The sequence below is a fragment of the Astatotilapia calliptera genome, chromosome 5 (assembly GCF_964374335.1).
Source record: "Astatotilapia calliptera chromosome 5, fAstCal68.1, whole genome shotgun sequence".
In the NCBI taxonomy this organism is placed as follows: Eukaryota; Metazoa; Chordata; class Actinopteri; order Cichliformes; family Cichlidae; genus Astatotilapia; species Astatotilapia calliptera.
Genome location: NC_137426.1, coordinates 17,415,408 through 17,440,908, shown reverse-complemented (window position 1 = coordinate 17,440,908; position 25,501 = coordinate 17,415,408). Strand labels below are relative to the sequence as shown.

Sequence of the window (25,501 nt, the reverse complement as noted above, 5' to 3'; positions counted from 1 at the left end):
GGAAATCATGGCACATCAAAAATGAAATCATGGCGTGAGTTTATAATTCAAATATATTATATACATTTTTTTCTAAACCTAAAAAAATGAGCTAAAACTTTTTAAACTGAAGGCTGAGTTGTATGTCCACTGCAGGATTCTGCAGCTATAGTGGGGGCTATTATGTCGGTTGACTTTTGTGGATGAGCAACATCCATCCATCTTCATCCGCTTTATCCGAGGCCGGGTCGCGGGGGCAGCAGCCTAAGCAAAGAGGCCCAGACCTCCCTCTCCCCAGCCACCTCCTCCAGCTTATCCGGGGGATCACCAAGGCGTTCCCAGGCCAGCCGAGAGATATAATCTCTCCAGCGTGTCCACTTCAGCTGGCTCCCTTCGATGTGGAGCAGCAGCTGCTCTACTCTGAGCCCCTCCCGGATGGCTGAACTTCTCACCCTATCTCTAAGGGAGAGGCCAGCCACCCTTCGGAGGAAGCTCATTTCTGCCGCTTGTATCCGCGATCTCGTTCTTTCGGTCACTACCCACAGCTCGTGGCCATAGGTGAGGGTAGGGACGTAGATCGACCGGTACATTGAGAGCTTCGCTTTTACACTCAGCTCCCTCTTCACCACGACGGACCGGTGCAGCGTCTGCATTACTGCAGCTGCAGCCCCAATCCGTCTGTCGATCTCCGGCTCCCTTCTCCCATCACTCGCGAACAAGACCCCGAGATACTTGAACTCCTCCACTTGGGGCAGGAACTCATCCCCGACCCGGAGTGGGCACTCCACCCTTTTCCGGCTGAGAACCATGGCCTCAGATTTGGAGGTGCTGATCCTCATTCCCGCTGCTTCACACTCGGCTGCTGGATGAGCAACATTGCATGCAAAACAAAAAACAAAACAAAACAACATCTGAAGCCAATAGGGAGGTAAAGTGATATGTATGAAAAAAGATCTTAATATAATGGTTATTATCAACATCACCCATATTAGCGCGACCAGTTATTAATGCATTTCTTTGGTTAAAAATGGCATCAACAACAGAAAAAAAAATAAGTATAAATTTCCACAAAAATGGCTAAAGTTAGCAAAAGCAAAAACAACATCAACAGGTAAGGTTTTGATCTCAGTAAGCAGGTGGGAAGGCATAAGTGCTTATGTGATGATGGATGCCAAAGAGAAACAAATTTTAAACCACAAACAAATGTCTGGAAAATTCTCCGGAAAGATGAATACCACCAACACGGCGCGCGCGCACACACACACACACACACACACACACACACACACACACGAAATATGCAAAGTCCACCTTTACTTCTAGTTACATGTTGATAAAATGCAATAGTTTAACTACATGAAAACTGTTGAGGTCAATAAAAGTGTGTTATGGAATTTTCACATATAATAATCTGAATTTTAAAATGTTCCAAGATGATTGAAAATGTTTCATATAATAATTTTAAAACTTTCATATCCGTATCTATATGTACATTTTTGGTTTTGCTTATGACTTGCTCTTCCGAATGTGTCAGGGTGGGCGGTCAGGAGAAGGAGGACAAATGATTTACAGGTGAATTTTCATAAAACCATCGCCCATGATGCGCTGACATATAAGCACATTGACGCGTTCTGGGTTCTGTCTCCTGCTTATCGGCATTATGGCTTCACATTTTATTCTGCTGGCTTTGCGCTGTTTCTTTAAACCTGCTGGAATGCAGTTCAACTGCCTTTAAGTGGGGATCTGGAAGCAAAATCTATCCCTGGAAGGTGATTTATTTTTTTCTAATTTAGTACACAATTCAGAATCAAGGTTATAAATAATAATAAAAATAATTTACATATTTACAGCTGTCTGAGGCTTTAAGGAACCCTTCTGTTAACATCAATGGCACACTTATAGAGTTTGATTAACAAAGCAGCCCAAACATAGGATATTGCGCCTTATTGCTAAGGCTAAGCACTATGTCCCTCATAAAGATCTTGTAAAGCTCATTCATGCTTTTGTGACTTCTAGATTGGATTACTGTAATTCTCTCTACTTTGGTCTTCAATCTGCTCTCCTTCACAGACTTCAGCTTGTCCAGAATGCTGCGGCTCGCCTCCTGACTGGCACTAGAAAGCATGCCTCTATCACCCCTGTTCTTATTGATTTGCATTGGTTACCTATAAAATATCGCATTGAATTTAAAATATTATTGCTCACCTTTAAAATTATAAATAATTTAGCCCCTCGTTATCTTGCCGATCTTCTTAGCCATCAGGTCTTCAGCCCAATTACTCCTGGCTCAGCCTAGCTCTAGACTTAAATCTAGGGGTGACCGTGCTTTTGCCCTGGTTGCACCGAATCTGTGGAACAACCTTCCTATCGCTATCCATCCGTCAGATTTCATTTTATCTTTTAAATCCTCCAGGCCTCGAGGGCTGAGTCACCCTAGGTCAACACACCTGAATCAAATGATTAGTTCATTACCAGGCCTCTGAAGAACTTCAAGTGATGTAGATCATGGGTCTGTACTCTACAAAATGCACTAGATTATAATAATTATTGTTTCTCAATTACTCTACAATCACATAATACATACAGCAAATAACATAAAAAGAATATTGTGTGTTTATTTAGCAACATGTAGTCTACAATACATTCTTACTTGTACATGAGCTTTTGTGAAAGAATTATTTGTCAGGAATGTTGTTGTGTTTGTGGTAATGTTGGTCATAACAGCATGAACTGAATAAAAATAATGATGCAATTAAACATACGGTGTGACAAAAGTGTACTATGAGGTATTTTACTTGAATATATGATACGTATATATTTTCACAGTGTGGAAATCCATTAGAAATAGAAATTCTGCACTCACTGCATCTATCCATCCATTTTCTGCCACTTCTTCACATCTGGGTTGTTGGATCAACAACCTCAACATCCCAGATGCCTAGACCTCCCGCGTCCCAGTCACTTCCTCCTCCTCTAGCTCATCTGGGGGAAAATCCTATTTCTAAAGACCAGTCATCCTTCAGAGAAGATTCAATTTGCTTTATTTTCATTTAGCACTACCTCAAAGACGCAATGTGGAAGGCAATTACATTTCACAAGCTCACATGACGATTCATCAGTCAGTAGAGTTTTTGATGTGCTGAGGTATATTCCCCACATGGGGAGCTAGAATGGTGGCGAGGTACTTGGAAACGTTGTAGGTGGCTGTTTATACTGCTAACAATGGGGCTGAGTGGAACTAATCCTTTGTGGATCTTTGGAAGTTCATATATGCAAAGTATAGCATCCCCTGGGTACAGACAGTGGCAAAAAAATTCATTTGTGCAGTGGAGCGAGAAGTGCTCACACCTCTACATTTGGAGAAACCAAACATCCACTCTATAAATGCATGGCACAACATAGAAGAGCCACGTCGACAGGAGAAGACTCAGCTGTACAACTGCATCTAAAGGATAATGGTCACTCTTTCAAGAATGCCAATGTTAACATTTTGGACAGAGAAGGAAGATGGTTTGAAAGAGGACTGACAGAAGCCATCTATGTCCACTGTGATCGACCATACTTGAACAGAGGAGGTGCCATACAACATCAGCTGTCTATCAGTTACAATGTTGTTTTGAGATCCCTTCTCAGGTTCTTTAACCCCCACTCACATCTTGCGTCAGGTGACCTCAAAAGGTCACATGATAGGTTGAGGCAAGGACTCACAATGGTTTCACCCGAAACCTCTGCTAATAATGACCCACACCCCTTTTTGACACCTTGGCTCATGTGATGAAACACATGATTTTAATAGTGGGTCAAAGACCCTATTAAGGGGTAACTCCCACTAAGGTTTAAATATCTGGGACTCTCCACCATTTGGTCTTAAAACTTGTTACATCCCCCAGGAGGATGTTGGTTTTCTTCTTTCAACTAACTCCTTATGTTATGTCTTGGCTCCATCTCCTCTGTCCTGATTGGATGCTACTCACAGATATCCAGCTAATTGTCAATCAGCAGAGAGCTACTTAAGACCTGTGGAACTGTGTTTTTGGGCCCTCTGGCCATTTTGATTGCATGCCTTTGTGACTTGTATCTGCATTTTTATGTTTTCATTTTCAGACTGCCTGTAGGGGAGAGCTGCCTTTTATTTTGACACCCTGTTTTCTCCTGTTTATGTGTTGTTAGCAGTGTTGGGAAGGTTACTTTTAAAATGTATTCCATTACAGAATACAGAATACATGCCCTAAAATGTATTCTGTAACGTATTCCGTTACGTTACTCAATGACAGTAACGTATTCTGAATACTTTGGATTACTTAATAGATTATCATGCTTTTTACAACAACGTGAATGTACTATTGCTGTGTGATTTATTACTATTACTGAAGGTCCGCGACTCCGAACTGTAGTAAAGGGACCTCTGACTAATACGGCGGGGTCCCTGTCGGCTCGTAGCCGAAAAATAGCTTTACTTTGTTGTGTGGGTCAACTTTTCTGGCGAGAGACAGAGAGAGGCGTTGAAAGGCTGCTCCAACGGAACTTATTGTTTTCGGAGGAAAACACGAACACGGTGTACAGTCGAGTCTTAATAGCTTACTTACAACTGGGCTCGTCAGGCACTCTTCTTGGCTGCAGTGGTTATTATTATATTTACATGCTTCCAGCTCCCGTTTTTCCTCGATGACAACTCGTACCTTTCCACTCCCCTTTTTCTCCCTTCTCGCGCTCACAGACCCATAACGTGTATGGCAGTCCATTCTCCCTGCAACACGGACTACACTGCCCATGATGCTACATTCTTTAGAGCTATGCTGGTAGCATTCTGCCTGTTAGCTTAGCACAACAACAACAACAACAACGAAAAGGCGCTCTCTCACCCAGGAAACACACAGTCGCAGAGAGAGAGAGAGCGTCGCCCTGTAACCATGGCAACCGTAACGCTGCCGCCTGGAACAACAGAACGTAGCTGTCAAACAAAACCCAAACAGTCCTGACCCGCGACAAAATGAAACAGGAAAGTACCGCAGTGTAATCCATTTATTTCAACAAAGTAACTGTAATCTAAATACCACCTTTTTAAACGGTAACTGTAACGGAATACAGTTACTCATATTTTGTATTTTAAATACGTAACGGCGGTACATGTATTCCGTTACTCCCCAATACTGGTTGTTAGGTAGGTTATGGTTATAGGTTGTATAGTTTTTTTCTTTTTTTTTTATTGTTTTCTTTGGAGTTAGGTCAATTTCTTTTATTTTCATATCAGGAATGTTTTGTTTGTTATGTTGGCCTTGGCTCCCCTGAAATTATTGCCTCAGTCTGAACCATGATTTCAACGCTAGCATGAAATAAACATTTGAAAATTAGCATCTTGGCTCCTCCTTCACTATTTACCTTTATGTTAGTGTTTTTTACCTTTATGTTTATGTTTTTTTTTCACAATCTTCATTTGAAGAATTAGGGGCTGCAGGCAGAGCAGGAGTAATAATATCAGTAGTGTAACAATATCAGTAACTTAGCAACTTGTCCGTGACCTGGAGTGAGCACTCCACCCTTTTCTGGCTGAGAACCATGGCCTCAGACTTGGAGGTGCTAATTTTCATCCCCATCTTTCATTCTTGGCTGTGAACCACTACGGTATGGTTTCATATAAACTTGGCACAAAAAGTACATTTGTTTGATTATTTTTTTGTTGTAACAATGATCTGTGCCAATAAATGTTATACTCTTGGAAAGCCTGTTTATTTCTACTTAACTGCTGCCACAAGGAAAATGCTTTTGTGGGTTGAGCAGCAGAACTGAGTGTATGGGTTGTGGCCATGGCTGTTGATTCTTATTTTGCTGTCATTTATTATATGATTGAAGAGTGTTTGAAAACCTTTGATCTTCTGACTTGCTATTTGTCCATCAATCAGAGGTCCACTGGATGTAATGAGAAAGACCTGGGAGGACAGGGTTAAGGACAAAAAAAGACAACAATAAAGAAATATAGTAAATTATCTATGTATAGAGCAATAGAGCATATTATCCCTTGATAAACTCCCCAATGTGTGTAGCTTTGGTCTCGGGTCCAGGATGTATTGAATTTCACTTACCTTGGAGACTTCGGCAAAGCGCCCTCGCAACACTGGCAGCAGGCTCAGTGCCACCATCTGGGCCTTCCCCCTGTAGCAACACTGCCCACTCCAGAATGTGCTGTGGCATTCCTTTGCTTTCACTTTGAACTCTATGATGGCCTGAGGATGGTCTCCACCCCCATCCAGTCCAGCCTCAGCATCAGTCACGGAGAGTGTAGCAGAGGCACCAGCGAGGAACCAGTCTCTACATAACCTGCCTCAGGCGCTCAGCCTGGTACTACAGCTTCTCCAGTTGCACTTGCCATATTGCCGCCTGCTCTTGCTGACAGTGCTACAACTTTCACCACCATATGCACCAGCAATAAGTCAGGCTATGTCTCCAACATTCCTTGGCTGGATTTCTGCCCAACTGTGAAACACACCAGTTCTGGGACCCCACCAAGACACACAGACAGCATTGCAGGCAAGTGATCTTTTATTTACAGGGATTTCCACTCTTGAGCTTTTGAACCTATTGCACCACCCTTCCTCTGCACCACTCTTCCTCTGCAGAAGAGCCGTAGACCAAACTCCACCACAGTATCATCTGTCCTCAATTTAGTAGAATAAAAGGGAGAATAAACAGAAAACACATAATGAGAACCCACATACTCCAACACAACTCAAACACGAGAAACCACGAATCATGACACTTATGAGATATAGTTAGACAAAAGAGAAACAAATTTCACACCACAAACAAATATCAACACATTTCAGGAAATTACCCTGGTTAGATAACACCACTGGAACAGCATAAGCAAACATATCTCTACACATTGTGCAAAGCGAGTCGTTGCTCGAGCAAAATGTGAAAAACCATGTGAAAAACATTAAGGTATAGGAGACTGCATCATTTCTTGCTCCCACGATATTTCAAATTAAAAAATCGTTTTGGTATGATTGGAAAAAATAGATTAATCATGTCAAAAGGTTCACTTGTATTCAAATTTGATTTGTTATGTGTATGATTTGCATTTGCTTTTGCTAATGTGTCAGGTTTGGTTGGGCAAGTGAGGGAAGGCATGATGAGGACCTCCAGGTGAATTTGTATAAAACAATAATTTCCGAAACACTGACATAAGCACTCTGCTCTTATTGCTGTGGCTTCAGTCTCCCTCTTATTGGCGTCATGGCTTCATGTCTCACTCTGCTGGTTTTGTGCTGTTTCTTTACACTGAGCTGCAGTGAGAGTTTGCCTGAATGGGTCAGCAACATTTCGACCAACCTCTTCAGTTTGTCTGGGGACATTATGCTCGGAGGGCTCTTTCCCATTAATGATGTCACCAGCAGCCTCAGTGACATAACAGAGCCCAACCAGATAAGATGTGAAAGGTAAGGATGGTTATGAACAACGCTTTCTTAACAACATGAGATTCAAAATAACTAACCCTGACTTACAATGACTTCTACTGTTTTCTGCTTGCTGCTGAACAGTGCAAATAATGTTGTACTGGGACTTGCTATATCAATGAAATACGCAGTGGATGAAATCAACGGAAATCAGACTCTCCTCCCTGGCATCAAGTTAGGTTATGAAATCTATGACACATGCAGACAATCTTCAGTAATTATAAACCCTACTCTGTCTCTCCTAACTGAAAAATCCAGCCAAGAACTACCTGTGCGGTGTAATTACACTGACCATGAGCCCAGTATAGTTGCAGTTATTGGTCCTTTTGAATCAGAAATGGTGTCAGTTATTGGAAAACTCCTGGGATTTTTTATGCTACCACAGGTTTGAATACACATACATTTTGTAGTCATCAGATTTTTTTCTCTTGATTTACAAATTTGAGACTTGCAAAAATATTTTAAATGTAAAAGTAAATCGTTTCTGTTTTTAATTTTCACACCAGATTAGCTATGGGGCCACCAGCGACATGTTCAGTGATAAACTTCTCTACCCGTCATTCTTTCGTACTGTGCCAAGTGATAAATGGCAAGTGGATGTCATGATAAAGCTAATACAGGAGTTTGGCTGGAACTGGGTTGCAATTGTGGGCAGCGACGAGGAGTACGGGCAACGAGGTGTGCAGATGTTCACTAAAATGACAGTAAACACATCTATCTGTGTGGCCTATCAGGGCCTGATTCCAGTGTACACTGACCCCGAACCAGCGATCGAAACCATCATAAATGATATCCAAACGACCAATGTCAGAGTGGTAGTGGTGTTTTCTCTCGCAGAGAAAGCTGAATACTTTTTTAGAGAGGTTAGTGAAACAGAGATTTAAAGTGATTCACAAATGTATTATTTTCTGCTAATGGACAGTTTGTTCAGTACCAGTCAACCAATGCAATTTATTCCAGGTTATCAGGAGTAATTTAACAGCTGTGTGGATCGGCAGCACAAGTTGGGCAATACATACTCGAGTGACTTCTCTGCCCAACATTGAAACAGTTGGCACAATCATTGGATTTGTTGACAAAACAGACACCCTCGGCCTGTTCAAAGATTATGCAATGGAGCTTTTCAAGAAACTCAGTGAAGAGCGGACAAAGACATCCACTCCAACCACAAATCCTGACAGTCAAAACAATCCAAACAATCGCTGCACACAATGCTGGAATTTGTCACTAGACAACATTAGCATAGTGGAAGCACCTGCAGTCCAGAAATCAGCTTTCAGTGTGTATGCTGCTGTTTACAGTGTAGCACAGGCACTGCATAACCTGCTGGAGTGCAATTCAACTGCCTGTAAGTGGGGATCTGGAAGCAAAATCTATCCCTGGAAGGTGATTTCTTTTATTTTTCTACTATATGAGACACTGTCAAAGGAGCTTGCAAAGAAAAGCGTCTGGACTTCTTTAAGTTGCTTGAAGACGTTTCACCTCTCATCCGAGAAGCTTCTTCAGTTCTAAGGTCAAATGGTGGAGAGTCCCAGATATAAACCTAGTGGGAGTGACCCCCACAGAGGGACAAAAGGACCCCCTGATGATCCTCTAATCACCTGAGCCAAGGTGTGAAATTGGGTGTGGGACCCAATCAGCCAGAGTTTCGGGTGTGTTCATTGTGAAACCTGGCCCCACCTTGTCATGCGAATTCCTGAGGTCAGATGGCCCAGGATGTGAGTGGGCGTTAAGGCGTCTGGGAAGGGATCTCAAAACTGGATTATAGATGGCAGAGAGTTGGTGTCGTAAACCCCCGCCTCTGTTCAAAGATGGTCGGGGGTGTCTTTCGGGTGAACCAGTTTCTGTCTGAGTGTGTTGCTGGGTCTGAAATACACTGGGATGTCATGCTTGGAGAAAACTCTCCTGAGTTTTTCTGATACACCGGCTACATAGGGGATGACAATGTTGTTGCGTCTGTCCTTCTTATCCTCCTTCGCTGGTGTCACCTGAGCCAGCGAAGGAGGCTCAGGTGACACTGAGCCTCCTTCGCTCAGTGTCACCTGAGCGGATAAGAAGGACTTCGCTGGTGTCCTTCTTATCCACCAGCGAAGGAGGATAAGAAGGACAGACGCAACAACATTGTCATCCCCTATGTATCAGAAAAACTCAGGAGAGTTTTCTCCAAGCATGACATCCCAGTGTATTTCAGACCCAGCAACACACTCAGACAGAAACTGGTTCACCCGAAAGACAAAACGCCAAAACACAAACTTAACAACGTGGTGTATGCTGTACAGTGCAGTGAGGAATGCCCAGACCTCTACATTGGAGAGACCAAACAGCCACTTCACAAGCGCATGGCACAACACAGAAGAGCCACCTCCACAGGACAAGACTCAGCAGTCCATCTGCATCTTAAGGATAAAGGACACTCTTTCGAGGATGCCAATGTTCACATTTTGGACAGAGAGGACAGATGGTTTGAAAGAGGAGTGAAAGAAGCCATCTATGTCCACTGTGAGCGACCATCTTTGAACAGAGGCGGGGGTTTACGACACCAACTCTCTGCCATCTATAATCCAGTTTTGAGATCCCTTCCCAGACGCCTTAACGCCCACTCACATCCTGGGCCATCTGACCTCAGGAATTCGCATGACAAGGTGGGGCCAGGTTTCACAATGAACACACCCGAAACTCTGGCTGATTGGGTCCCACACCCAATTTCACACCTTGGCTCAGGTGATTAGAGGATCATCAGGGGGTCCTTTTGTCCCTCTGTGGGGGTCACTCCCACTAGGTTTATATCTGGGACTCTCCACCATTTGACCTTAGAACTGAAGAAGCTTCTCGGATGAGAGGTGAAACGTCTTCAAGCAACTTAAAGAAGTCCAGACGCTTTTCTTTGCAAGCTCCTTTGACTACGATGACCTGGATGACTGAGAACCTTCACAGATATATGAGACACTATACAAAGTTTGGAATCGAGCTTATCAGTAACAACAATAATTGCATTTTGCAGCTCTTGCAGGTTTTAAAGAACACTTCTGTTAACATAAATGGCACACGTCTAGACTTTGACAATGATGGCAATCCGAACATAGGATACAATATGATTCAGTGGATCTGGACAAACTCATCTCAAGTGGACTTTAGAAATGTGGGAGAATATACTGAACAAAAGCTGTTCCTCAACAAGTCCCTCTTTCAGTGGCACACTAAACAGGTAACGCTTGTAACTCAGAAAAATCTTCACAACTTCTAGCATGTAAAAGCTTTCATGTCCAGTTCATGATCTATTTTAAGATCTTAAATTTTGTACCGCAACCTTCACAGATTCCTGTGTCCACCTGTTCAGCAAAATGTGACAGAGGCCAGGTCCTCAGAGTCAAGGGTTTCTATTCCTGCTGTTTTGACTGCATCGACTGTTTGGCAGGCACCTACCAGGCAAATGAAGGTGATGTTGTCTCAGATGAGATTCATGCTCATACAGAGCAACCAGTAAGAATCCACAGTGTTATGTGACAGCCTTATTCCAGAATGGATTAAATTCATTTTCACCTCAAGAGTTCACACATAATACTTCATGTTGGCAAAGTGAAAAAAATTCTATGTCTTAATTCTACAAAATAAATATAAGTTTTTCTAAAAATAAAACATATAAACTGTAAATAAGTGTTCACAGCCTTTTCTCAATACTTTATTAAAGCACCTTTGGTAGCAATTACAGCCTCTAGTCTTTTTGACTATGATGCTACATTCTTGGCATTCCTGGTTTTGGGCAGTTTCTCCCATTCTTCCTTGCAGAACCTCTGAAACTCCATCGAGTTTGATGGAGAGTGTAATTGCACAGCCATTTTCAGACCTCTCCAGAAATATTCAATTGGATTCAAGTGTGGGCTTTGGCTAGGCCAATTAAGGATATTCAGAGCGGTCCCGAACCCACTCCTTTGTTATGATGCCTGTGTGCTTAAGGTTGTTGTTCTTTTGGAAGATGAACTTGAACCTGATGAATCAGAGGTCCAGAGCACTGGTTGCCTCCAGACATGACACTTGGAATTAATGTCAAACAGTTCAATCTTTGTTTTATCAGACCAGAGAATTTTGTTTCTCGTGGTCTGAGAGTCCTTCAAGTACCTTTTTGAGAAACTCCAGGCAGGCTGCTATGTGCTTATTCTTGTGGAGTGGCTTCTCTCTTGCGAGTCTACCCTTCAGGCCTGATCAGTGAAGTGTTTTAGGCATGGTTGTTGCTCTCACATACACTGCAACTATGGAACCTTATATAGACAGATGTGTCCCTTTCCAAATCATTAGGTTTTGTTAATTAGGGCAATACATTTCTCCTCTTCAAATCAGGGGAATGATTTTCTTATCTCTTTCTGTGTAAGAAGGCATAAAAATGAAGTAAGTCACACATGTAGCCTGTGCAAGATAGGATCTCTAAATGGTGCGTGTGTGTACTGTTGTGATGTTTTATTTTGCTTTTTAATTTAGCCATATTTTTGTGCTTTCCCAATCATAGACGACACCCAGTGTACTAAATGTCCCAACGGTCAGTGGTCCCAGCATCGCAGCACGAACTGCACTGACCCCATCTTTAAGTTTTTCACCTGGGACAGCGAGGATGCTGTGATAATGATGCTGGTTGGTGTGCTGCTGCTGATATGTCAGGGGTCGGTGGGTGTCATGTTCCTGATGCACCGAGGAACCCCCCTGGTAAAGGCCTCGGGGGGACCCTTGAGTTTTGTGGCTGTGCTCGGCCTGATGGGAGCATGTCTCAGTCTGCTGCTCTTCCTGGGGGAGCCCAGGGATGTGGTCTGCCGTCTTCAGCTGCCCTTCACTTCCATTTTCCAGACTGTCACCCTCTCCGTTATCCTGTCCATCTCACTACAGGTGAGTTAATACTGGTGAAATACTGCCCCACAATGGCAGTGTGCAGAAATGGCAGAATCAGTTAAAGAACATGCTCGATAAAATACAGATAGAAGGTATGCAGTGTGTTAATTTTTCTGTCTTCCCTAAGCTTTCCAGTCTTCAATAATTTTTGTTTCTAACTTTAATTTGATAATTGCTACTGACACATACTTACACAAATTAGAGATATCACATGTATTTATTGGCCAGTTTTCAAGGAACGTTTACTTTTGCAAGACAGACCAGATATATAGCATGACACAGAAACAAAACCGTTCAAGAGCTATTAATATGTATATACTCCCATCAATAAAAGAAAATCTACATTTTCAATTTAATACATGCAGTTTAAATAAAACCCCACAAAATTGTGTAAAACATAGTAAAAACATCAGTCATGATCAGTGTGTGGTGTCAAGAAAAGGGATTTCAGTAAGAACTTTACAAATAATACACCAACAGCAAAAAACGATCATAAATTGTAAAAAGGTGGCATTTTACATATAAAAGGTCAAAGGTCAATTTAACTGCTACGGCTCAGTATTTTGCAAAAACATTTTTCTGTCTAATATCTATGAGGCAGTTGTAACCATTTGGCTTGATGCTCAGCTTCATCTTCATTGCAGTGTTTCCACATTTTAGAATTTTTACCTTATTTTCAGCGTAAACTGTAACTTGACAGGTTTGTGGAGGCATACAAGTGTAATCTACTTTAGATTTCTCAAAAAAATTCAGAAGTTGTTTTTAGTGAAAGCGCATAAAAGCACAAGCGCTTTTGGACAAAACACATAATGTAATATAAGAAAAATAAAAAATAAAGATATAATCAGGATGATAACTTCTTCTTTTTTTAACAGATAATTTGCGTGACAGAGTTCCCAGAGATGGCTGCCTCTCACCTGCATTTGTTAAGAGGCCCTGTGAGCTGGCTGTTTGTGCTGATCTGCTGCGCTGTGCAGGCTGGTCTCTGTGGCTGGTTTGTTCAAGAAGGACCTTCATTGTCTGAATATGTGGCAAACATGACAATAGACTTTGTAGAATTCTTCCTCTCGTGTCCTGTTTCATCTTTGACTGGATTTGCTTTAATGCAAGTTTTCAATGGTGCAATGGCCCTTGCATCATTCATATGCACCTTCATAGCAGTGGAGCCTCTTCATCAGTATAACTTAGCCAGAGACATCACCTTTTCCACCCTGATTTACTGTGTCATTTGGGTGATCTTTATTCCAATCTACGTAGGCAACAACAGTGATAATAACAAGATCCGGTCAATTGTCCATGTTTATTTCAGCCTAGCAAGCAACTTTGGACTGCTGGCAGCCTACTACTTTCCAAAATGTTACTTCTTGTTAAAGAAACCTGAATTAAACACAGCAAAGTACTTCTGTACCTTCTTAGAGGGCGTCCCACCAACTCAAACTCAAGAAGAGCAACAGCCAAAAGCACAGGAAGGACAATAAAACAACTGAGCTTCTTATTAAGAAAATCAAAGAATCTCAAAATTCCATAGCTTTTGCTTTCTATGAGGATAGGAATGATTGAGTAATTTGCAGCATAGTTCAGTACACCACAAAAGAAACTAGATAATATTATAAAAATAGTTGTTTCTGAATTACTCTACAATCACGTAATACATACAGCAAATAACACAGAAAGTGCATTGCATTTATATAATAATGTGTAGTCTGCAAAAGAGTTTAAAATAGATTTGTACCTGTAAACTATTTTATTCAAGAATTTTTTTTCTATATTTCTTTTGTTTGTGTTACTGCAGTTTCATGAACTGGATGAAAATAATGAAGCAATTAGACATACTGTACTGTGACAGTTTTTTATCTCTAACACTGGATTTTTAACCTACAATGTTTATCATTTAAAAATATAATAATTGCTTTTCTCTTTAAAAATACTCTCAAGTTATCTAAAAGTAAAATTGTTATGTACACAATTCTGCCTCAGAGTAATACACATTAAATTATCAAAATCTTGATACACTGACTAAGTTTGGGTTTAATCTTTTCTCTGGTAAAGACAGATTGTAAATTTATTGTTGTGAAACTGGTTCCGTCTTTTTTTTCTTTTTTGCATTAATACTTGTGGTGTGAACTTCATAAATAATATAGAATGTGTTGTACACTATTGTACTTGCAGTGTATTTTCATCTTAAATACATTAAAATACTAGTCAAAAATATTTGACATGCTCAGTACAAAACCTGAGAGCTATTTATTACTAAATAAAGCTGCCATATTGTGTGTGTGTGTGTGTGTGTGTGTGTGTGTGTGTGTGTGTGTGTGTGTGTGTGTGTGTGTGTGTGCATGAGAAGCAAATCTTTAAGACCACAGAGGGAGAAACTGAGGAACTCTGCAGTGACATCAGAGTGCACACAGGTGAGTAAGTGTGTATCCAACCGCTTCCAGGTGCCACAGGCAAGAAAAGCTTTGAGGCCATAATTTTCAAACATATATCCACATGATTTGCAATGCTGAGTTGTACTTAGCCTAGAGCTGGGCGATAGAACGATAACGATATGTATCGCGATATAACTTTTACTCGATAGAGAAATTAAGCTATCGCGATAGACCTCGCCGCTCTTGTCCTATTAAAAAAAAAAAAAAAAAAAAAAAGGTCAGCCAATCCAAATTAAGTAGCCCAGAGCCGAACCAATCACAGCCGCAGCGTCACGTCGTGTGACTTGTTACGTACAGCACAAGTGCCAAGCTGCACGTGTGTTTGTTTGGGAAGCAGCCAGCAGGTAATGGAGCCAGCGCATAATGGAGGAAATGAGTGTGCCGACTAGAAAAATCAACCGAGCGTGACCGAAGAGAAAACAGATGATGGTTCCAATGCCGGAGAGATTGTCGAACGGAAGAGCCATAGAAGTTCCATAGTGTGAAGGTATTTCGGCTATTTCAAGTCTGACAAAAAACAGAGTAGCGTGCACTGTAAATTGTGCCGAAAGCAAGTCTGGAAATACAATAAACTGGTGCATGCGTCACACTGTGCGCCACGTTATTGTTTCGGTGAAATGAATTTCTACAATACTGTTACTGTTAATTCTACTCTCTGCAGTGTTTAAATGCTTACATATACACACAGTTACTGTCCGTCCACACATATGACTCGGTTCTGCTTCTATGCCGCAGCTTTGTTTACTTTTTCCCACTGAGGCTTCTAGACTTCTGATTGGCCAACATTTCTGCACGGTAGCGCCACCTGCTGCTTTGGCATGTTCACAGCAGCGTTTTCCTTCATTTCTGCCTTTATGTGTGGACGGGATTATTTTTTAAAACGAAAACAGAAAATCTCCGTTTTCAAAAATACCCGTGTACGTGTGGACGTAGCCTCAGTCTCTGACTGGAAGCGCTAATTCGTCATTCGGCTTTTGTCAGACTAAAGTAACTGTTAAAACTGTTTGAAAAGCTAAGCTATACAACAAGGAGAGATTGAGAATTTCCTTTTAGTTCTCAGTTTATTTGATATTGACAAAAGTTAGTCAGTTTTGTCTGTTCTTCTGTAAAACAAACTAAGATTTATTTTTAGAATTAATATTTTGTTTCTAAGTGGAATTGACAATTTAGTCTGTTTCGTTTGTTCTATTTTGAAACTTAAACGCTTTAGCGGCTGCCTTTTGTGTAGTTTGCAATATTTGCCTTTATTTATCTGAAAAAGTCTCATGTTCCTTAAGTACATCTACCCTGTTGAACTTATTATGAGAATTAAATATTTAAATCAAAACAAGCTGCTGATTATTTCACATTTTACTTGTGAGCAACGGCACATTTAAATCTTACAAATATAGTTATTTGGCTTATATCGTGATAGATATCGTTATCGACTGAAATGAAAAAAACATATCGTGATATGAAAAAATCTCATATCGCCCAGCTCTAACTTAGCCTAAACACTTCTCACACTCAAGCTTCCATCTGTATCACTGACCAAGGAAAACTAATTGTCATTATCTATATTAATATTCTCAATATATTTATTAGAAACATATATTTGTGTATTATACTACATTTTGTAATCCCTTCAATGTGTGATATCATGTGACTGCTTATCCATGGCAGTTAGAACACATGCTTCAGTCCACCATCTCTACACAACATTGTAGAGGCGTGTCAACCAAGAAAGCCTCAGTGTTCCCAGTCTCCCTTGGAATGCTCTTGAAGCTCTGCCGGAGGTGTGAGTTGAAGATCTCTCAGACCAGGGCCTCTGCCAGGTGTTCCCAGAGCACCCTCAACCACCCAATGGACTCCAAGAAGGCTGGGTACTCTGAACCTTGTTCAGTGCATAAGCACAGATGACAGACAGGGCACATTCCCTGACCCAAAGGTGCTGGGAACAAACCCTCTGATTCCAGTGCCTAAGCTGTGCTTTGAGGTGAGCCCGACTATATCTAGCCGGTAACTCTCAACCTTAAGCACTAACCAGGCCTCCTTCCCCACAAGAGAGATAACATTCCATGTCCTAATTGCTAGTTTTGGTAGTCACGCAATGCCCATCTTTCTGTAGGCCCATAGTGTAATTTGAATTCTTGAATGATGTTGTAATAGATATCAGCTTAACAACTAAAATTATGGCTGTGGTGTTCAATGCGTTTAATTATCAAATATTGCTTTTCTGATTTACACCTTTTAATTTCGTACTTGTAAGTAGTTATAAGTTTTCTATGAGATACCTTATGATAAAAAACAATGGCTTGTGTTTTTTCAAACCCCTGTTACCAAAGATTTCCTGTAATAGTAAAAGAAGGCAAAAAAGAAAAAAAACTTCAAAGCTGATTTAAAATGTGTTTAAATGGACATTTAAAAGGAGCTTACTTTGTAAGTCTGCTGAAGGTTTATGCAAATATCTTGGGAGGAAATATTTAATTTGCCTTGTGGATGAGCAACATTGCATGCAAATAAACATACCAAGCCAACAGTGAGGGAAATATATGACATGATATTTCAAAACAATGTGCTTACTAGACCCAGCTCTGGATAGTCACGTTTTCATGGGTTGAAAAAACTGAAAAGTTAATCAAAAACACTCAAGATACAAGGTTTTGGTTTAATAGCGTCTTAGCAAGGAGGCATAATGGAATTTAATGTGTGAGATTGTTTAAGTGTCATTGTTTGTATGTGGATTGAAGAGGGGATAACCAAAATTCAGAACACTGCAGGCAGAATACTTAACAAAAAGTCCCAGACCTTTTCAAATAAAAGGGGAGCATAACAGACAACATGGCATTGGACACAAGGATGACTGCAGTATGTACACAAACAAGACCGATTAAGGATACAGGATAGCTGGGAGAATGAACCACAGGTGCAGACTAAGAGGAAACTGAAAGGAAGGTAAACTCAACATAAAAGCAACCACCTACCAACTACCTACCATTAAAGTAAAACAGGAAATATGACTGTAAGAAGTCTTACATGAAAACGAAGACGGAGGTAAGGAAGACATAAACACTGAAAGAGGAAAGAAGAGGCAGTCAAACACTGTGGGAAATACACATGAGAATTTGCATAATTATGATGCCCATTGTTCCTTCAGTGGGCTGGTTTCAGTCATTATGCAAATGTACTGTTTATAAGATTGGGGAAACCTGCAGTCAGCTGAGACTGAAGAAGTCAGTTGGATGAGTGACGAAACGTTTCTCCCACTGAAAACGCCACGTCCAGATGAACAGAATCAAACTTTTGGAGATGTACTTCCCCGGATGATTGAGCATGCATCAAGAGATCCATAAAAACCAGAACTCACACAATACAACAGTAAAAAAGTGTAACAGAAAACCTTGAAATAAAAACAGAGTTCAGCAATAGCACAAGAAATAAGTCTCACTTTTAGAATATTAAAGAAATTCAAATAAGAATCCTAAATTTAATAAATACTACCCAAACTCAAATACCACAAGAACTCTAGAATACCAGAATGATTATGAAATCTAAAAAAAAAAAAAAAAGCAAAAATTAAAAAACACTAGAACAGCAGAGAGAATAGAAATCTCTTAATGGGAGCCCTAAAAGTCCAAAGCAACTCAAAACTCAAAGATCCAAACCAGGAATCATGATACTCATGATAGATAATTATTCCAAAGATAAAGAAATTTCAAACCACAAACAAATTCTATGAAAATACTCCGGAAAGATGAACACTGCAGACATACACACAAACACACAAAAGTGCAAAGTGAATCTTTTTTCTCAGAAAACCATAGAGGTTTTAAATATGTCTGTGTGAGAACACAGGTGAATTTGCATAAAACCACCTACATGATGCACTGACATAAAAATACGCTGCTGTCATTGCTGTGGCTTCATTCGCTTGCTTATCAGTGTCATGGCTTCATGTTTCGCTCTGCTGGTTTTGTGCTGTTTCTTTACACTGAGCTGCAGTGAGAGTTTGCCTGAATGGGTCAACAACATTTCTACCAGCCTCTTCAGTTTGTCTGGGGACATTATGCTCGGAGGGCTCTTTCCCATTAACGATGTCACCAGCAGCCTCAGTGACATAACAGAGCCCAACCAGATAAGATGTGAAAGGTAAGGATGGTTGTGAACAACCCTTAATAATAACATGAGACTCTAATCGTGTATGCTAACCCTGACTTACCACAATATTTACTGTTTTCTGCTTGTGGGTAAACAGTGTAAATAAGTTTGGACTGGGACTTGCTATAGCCATGAAATACACAGTGGATGAAATCAACGGAAATCAGACTCTCCTCCCTGGCATCAAGTTAGGTTATGAAATCTATGACACTTGCACAAAATCTTTAATTATTATAAACCCTACTCTGTCTTTCCTCAATGAAAAATCCGACCAAGAACTACCTGTGCAGTGTAATTACACCGACTATGAGACCAGTACAGTTGCAGTGATTGGTCCTCTTGGCTCAGAAATGGTGTCAGTCATTGGAAAACTCCTGGGATTCTTTTTGATGCCACAGGTTTGAATACACATACATCTTAAGATTTGCAGCATATAGTTTCTATTAATGCAAAGATCTGACAATAAATGTTTCAAATGTAAAAGTAACTCTTACAAGTCGATCAAAGGATTTGTGCCAGGTTATATCACAGAAAAATTAACTTGTTCTTTTATTGCCTGATCTTTAGATAATTGTTTTTTTGTTTTGTTTTTACCTTGAAAATGATATATTAGGTCTTACATGTCAATAGTGATTAGAGTTATCTCTGATTTTCTGTTTTTAATTTTCACACCAGATTAGCTATGGGGCCACCAGTGACAGGTTCAGTGATAAACTTCTCTACCCGTCATTCTTTCGTACGGTGGCCAGTGACAAATGGCAAGTGGATGTCATGATACAGCTAATACAGGAATTTGGCTGGAACTGGGTGGCAATTGTGGGCAGTGATGAGGCATATGGGCGACGAGGTGTGCAGATGTTCACCAAATTGGTAGAAAAAACATCTGTCTGTGTGGCCTATCAGGGCCTGATTCCAGTGTACACTGACCCCGAACCAACAATCAAAACCATCATAAACAATATCCAAATAACCAATGTTGGAGTGGTAGTGGTGTTTTCTCTTCCAGAGCAAAGTGAAATCTTTTTTAGAGAGGTTGGTGAAACAGAGAATTAAAGCAGCTAAGAACTGTATTAATTTCTATTAGTGCATGGAGTTTGTTCAATACCAGTCAATCGTTTAATTTTTTCCAGGTTATCAGGAGTAATTTAACAGCTGTATGGATCGGCACCACAAGCTGGGCCATCGATGCTCGAGTGACTTCCCTGCCCAACATTGAAACAGTTGGCACAATCATTGGATTTGTTGACAAAACAGACACCCTCAGCCTGTTCACCAATTATGCAATGGAGCTCTTCAAGAAACTCAGTGAAGAGCGGGCAAAGACATCCACTCCAACCACAAATCCTGAGAATCCAAACTATCGCTGCCCACAATGCTGGAATTTGTCACTAGACAACATTAGCATAGTGGAAGCACCTGCAGTGCAGACATTAAGTTTCAGTGTGTATGCTGCTGTTTACAGTGTAGCACAGGCACTGCATAACCTGCTAGAATGCAATTCAACTGCCTGTAAGTGGGGATCTGGAAGAAAAATCTATCCCTGGAAGGTGATTTATTTTTTCTAATTTATAGACCGTTGTATTTAAAATCAAGCTTATCAACAATAACAAAATGAGTTAAATTACATTTTTTACAGCTGTCTGAGGCTTTAAGGAACACTTCTGTTAACATAAATGGCACACATATAGAGTTTGACCAATATGGTGACCCGAACATAGGATATGGTGTGATTCAGTGGATCTGGACAAACTCATCTCAAGTGGACTTTAGAAATGTGGGAGAATTTACTGAACAAAAGCTGTTCTTCAATAAGTCCCTCTTTCAGTGGGACACTAATCAGGTAATTTTTGTAACTCAGAAAAATATGTACAACTTATGTAAAAACTTTAACAGGTCACGATCCAGTTTGAGATCTTGGATTTTCTTTTTTACCACAAACTTTGCAGGTTCCCGACTCCACCTGTTCAGCAATGTGTGGCAAAGGCCAGGTCCACAGAGTCAAAGGCGTCTACTCCTGCTGTTTTGACTGTATTGACTGTTTGGCAGGCACCTACCAGGCAAATAAGGGTAATGTGGTAGTCTCAGATATCTGATGTTGCTTATTTGCTTCCTTGTCAAGATATTCAGTGCATCTAGAATCCACAACGGTACGCTTCTTTAATATGTTGCTATGTGACAGCCTTATTCCAGAATGGATTAAATTCATTTTCATTTCAAAATTCAAGATTCTTGCTCATATCTAAGCATATAAATGTCAACAGATTCATTTAAAATAGAATAAAAACAGGTAAACATAAAGAGCCTTTCACTGTCCTAATAAATACAAAATCTACCTGTTGCACCTGTAAAAATTCACAATTAAAATGCGGCAACTAGTTTTAATCTGTGATAATCACAGAGTTAAAATAGTATTCAGTAGATGTGCAGACATTATATTTGAACCTTTTTTGTGCTGAAAGGAGACCTTCAAGACTCACTGTATTCAGGCAATTAATGCATCTTCTTTGCAGTATTTAGCTAAATCAATGACCTGTAATACTAGATTAAAAACACAAATGAGAAAGTTGTATCATTTTCTTGTCTTTATCTGCAAATCAGCATAATCCATAACATGTCACTGATGTGTGACAGGATCCCTAAATGGTGTGTGTATGTTGTTTGTTTGGTTGGTTGATTTTTCGTTTTTAATGGAACCAAATTTTTTGTGCTTTCTCGGTCATAGACGACACCCAGTGTACTAACTGTCCTTACCGCCAGTGGTCCCAGCATCGCAGCACGAACTGCACTGACCCCATCTTTAAGTTTTTTACCTGGGGCAGTCAGGATGCTGTGATAATGATGCTGGTTGGTACCGTGCTTTTGGTATGTCAGGGGTCAGTGGGTATCGTGTTCCTGATGCACCGAGGAACCCCCCTGGTAACGGCCTCGGGGGGACCCTTGAGTTTTGTGGCTGTGCTCGGCCTGATGGGAGCCAATCTTAGTCTGCTGCTCTTCCTGGGGGAGCCAGGGGATGTGGTCTGCCGTCTTCAGCTGCCCTTCACTTCCATTTTCCAAACTGTCACCCTCTCCGTTATCCTGTCCATCTCACTACAGGTGAGTTAAGAATGGTGAAACACTGCCCCACGATGGCATTGTGCAGAAACTTCAGAATCAGTTACAGAAAAAGAAGATAGAAAGCATGCAGTGCTTTAATTCTTCTCTCAGCTTTCCCGCCTTTTTTAAGTTTGTTTTAAAAAATATTTTGATTATTGCTTATGGCACATCCAATTAGAGACATCGTGTGTAATTAGAGACAGTTTCTATTGTACTTTTAATTTTGTACCTTAATTGCAGCAGTATTCAACTTTGAAGCAAACAGCTGACATGAATGAACTATTGATCTATAAGAATCTCATTTGTTGGTTAAATATGTCTAACTTTATTACATTATTTTAGGCCTTTCCATAAGATCTTACGCATGCTTAGAACCCAACCTTTCTTTTCAAACAGATACTCTATGTGACAGAGTTCCCAGAGATGGCTGCCTCTCATCTGCATTTGTTAAGAGGCCCTGTGAGCTGGCTGTTTGTGCTGATCTGCTGCGCTGTGCAGGCTGGTCTCTGTGGCTGGTTTGTTCAAGAAGGACCTTCGTTGTCTGGATATGTGGCAAATATGACAATAGACTTTGTAGAATCATTCCTCTCGTGTCCTGTTTCACCTTTGATTGTATTTGCCTTAATGCAAGGTTTCAATTATGCAATGGCCCTTGCATCGTTCATGTGCACCTTCATGGCAGTGAAGCCTCTTCATCAGTATAATCTAGCCAGGGACATCACCTTTTCCACCCTGATCTACTGTGTCATTTGGGTGATCTTTATTCCTATCTACGTAGACAACAACAGAGATAATAACAAGAACAGGTCAATTGTCCATGTTTATTTCAGCCTAGCAAGCAACTTTGGACTGCTGGCAGCCTACTACTTTCCAAAATGCTACTTGCTGTTAAGGAAACCTGACTTAAACACACCAAAGTACTTCTGTACCTTCTTAGAGGGCGTCCCACCAACTCAAACAGAAGAGGAGCCACAGCCAAAAGCACAGGAAGGACAATAAACAAACTGTTCATAAAGTAAATGAAAGAATGTGAAAAAAGGACAGCAATAGTTGTGTAATGTATACCATGAGACTGTACTCTACAAAATACACTAGATTAGATATAATAATGATATAATAATCATTGTTTCTCAATCACGCCACAATTATGTAAATTATACACCAAATAGTGTAGAATGAATATATTGCAGGCAGTGTTGGGGAGTAACGGAATACATGTACCACCGTTACGTATTTAGAATACAAAATATGAGTAACTGTATTCCGTTACAGTTACCGTTTAAAAAGGTGGTATTCAGAATACAGTTACTTTGTTGAAATAAATGGATTACACTGCGGTACTTTCCTGTTTCATTTTGTCGCGGGTCAGGACTGTTTGGGTTTTGTTTGACAGCTACGTTCTGTTGTTCCAGGCGGCAGCATTACAGTTGCCATGGTTACAGGGCGACGCTCTCTCTCTCTGCGACTGTGTGTTTCCTGGGTGAGAGAGCGCCTTTTCGTTGTTGTTGTTGTGCTAAGCTAACAGGCAGAATGCTACAAGCATAGCTCTAAAGAATGTAGCATCATGGGCAGTGTAGTCCGTGTTGCAGGGAGAATGGACTGCCATACACGTTATGGGTCTGTGAGCGAGGAGGGAGAAAAAGGGGAGTGGAAAGGTAGGAGTTGTCATCGAGGAAAAACGGGAGCTGGAAGCATGTAAATATAATAATAACCACTGCAGCCAAGAAGAGTGCCTGACGAGCCCAGTTGTAAGTAAGCTATTAAGACTCGACTGTACACCGTGTTCGTGTTTTCCTCTGAAACAATAAGTTCCGTTGGAGCAGCCTTTCAACGCCTCTCTGTCTCTGGCAAGCAGAGTTGACCCACACAACAAAGTAAAGCTATTTTTCGGCTACGAGCCGCCGTATTAGTCAGAGGTCCCTTTACTACAGTTCGGAGTCGCGGACCTTCAGTAATAGTAATAAATCACACAGCAATAGTACATTCACGTTGTTGTAAAAAGCATGATAATATATTAAGTAATCCAAAGTATTCAGAATACGTTACTGTCATTGAGTAACGTAACGGAATACGTTACAGAATACATTTTAGGGCATGTATTCTGTATTCTGTAATGGAATACATTTTAAAAGTAACCTTCCCAACACTGATTGCAGGTGCCAGTTTAGCTCAGTGGGATGAGAAGGCAACCATATGCCGAGTGGCTGCCGGCCCAGGTTTGAATTCAACCTCCCCTTTGCTGCATGTCTTCCCCTCTCTCCCTCAACTTTCCTGTCAATCTTTACTGTCCCTATCAAATAAAAATGCCAAAAAGAAGAAGAAGAAGTTATTTTTATTTAGTAACATGCAATCTATAATAGATTATTCGTCTAAGAAATTATTATTTTTCAGGTTCATATTTTGTTTGTGTTGATGTTGGTGACAAAAGTATTTACTGAATTAAAGTAATGCTGTAATTAAACAATGTAGTGTGAAATTTTTACTCTAACATTATTGGTTGTAGTTTAGAAACCTACTATTAGAGATTTAATGGCATTTTGCTTTAGAATAATCTCACTCTCAGTGATCACGTCATGCAGACAGTTTTGCTTCAGAATAATAAACATTAAATTATTTCAATTTTATTATTGTGTCACTGACTAATTTTGGGTTTGACCTTTTATCTGGTAAATCTGGGAGATCGTGGCTTAAGAGTTGGGTGTTTGTCTTGTAATCAGAAGGTTGCCGGTTCGAGCCCCGGCTCGGACAGTCTCGGTCGTTGTGTCGATGACCAGAGGGGCCGATGGCAGCCTCGCTTCTGTCAGTCTGCCCCAGGGCAGCTGTGGCTACACCTGTAGCTGCCTCCACCAGTGTGTGAGAGTGAATGAATAGTGGCATTGTAAAGCGCTTTGAGGGTCCCGAAGAGCGCCATATAAATGCAATCCATTATTATAAATATTGTATTGCAAATTACTGCTGTATAACTCTTTTAGTACTAGAATGTATTGTACACTACTGTACTTGAATTGTATATGGATTCTAAATACATTAAAACAGGAGTCCAAAGTTTTTGACATGCTTTGTACAATAAAACCTGAAGGCTATTTTTGACTAAATGTACTTAGCACACAAATTTACCAATAATTGTAGCATGAATTGTGTGTGTGTGTGTGTGTGGGGGGGGGGGGGGGGGGGGGGGGGTAATTGACTGCTTCCAGGTGCCACAGGCAGGGGAAACAAGCAGGAACCAGAATGAGACTCCGCCTTTGAAATGCTGAAGCAGAATCAGAATTATGCACTCACACGCCCTCATGCACACAAACCGAGAAGAGAAAGAGAGAGCAGAGAGTGGAGAGACAGGAAGACTGACAGTTCATTATGAAATGGCTTTAATGATCTGACCCACTTGAGATCAAATTGGGCTGTATGAGTCCTTGAAGTAATATGACTCCGACACTCCAGCTTAACATTTAAGAACATTTAAGAACCTGCAGCCAGTTAAGTTAAAAGAAAGAATTAAAGAATGTATCAATTCAACAAATTTATTTTTGTTGT

General features: G+C 40.6%; 2 protein-coding genes across 2 annotated transcripts; both read left to right on the top strand.

The window, feature by feature from the left end:
• The first annotated feature begins 7,212 nt into the window (after positions 1–7,212).
• Positions 7,213–14,810, top strand: LOC113021684 (taste receptor type 1 member 3-like). The gene is made up of 8 exons (XM_026166383.2): positions 7,213–7,415; positions 7,518–7,818; positions 7,940–8,296; positions 8,394–8,819; positions 10,435–10,638; positions 10,749–10,869; positions 11,935–12,305; positions 13,184–14,810. The coding sequence occupies exons 1-8, from the start codon at positions 7,213–7,215 to the stop codon at positions 13,784–13,786; spliced, it is 2,586 nt and encodes an 861-aa protein (XP_026022168.1). The 3' UTR covers positions 13,787–14,810.
• A 3,633-nt stretch (positions 14,811–18,443) lies between these two features.
• LOC113021683 (taste receptor type 1 member 3-like) lies at positions 18,444–25,093 on the top strand. Its single transcript, XM_026166382.2, has 8 exons — positions 18,444–18,865; positions 18,972–19,272; positions 19,550–19,906; positions 20,005–20,421; positions 20,511–20,714; positions 20,821–20,941; positions 21,597–21,967; positions 22,364–25,093. The coding sequence occupies exons 1-8, from the start codon at positions 18,663–18,665 to the stop codon at positions 22,964–22,966; spliced, it is 2,577 nt and encodes an 858-aa protein (XP_026022167.1). The 5' UTR covers positions 18,444–18,662; the 3' UTR covers positions 22,967–25,093.
• Positions 25,094–25,501: the final 408 nt, after the last annotated feature.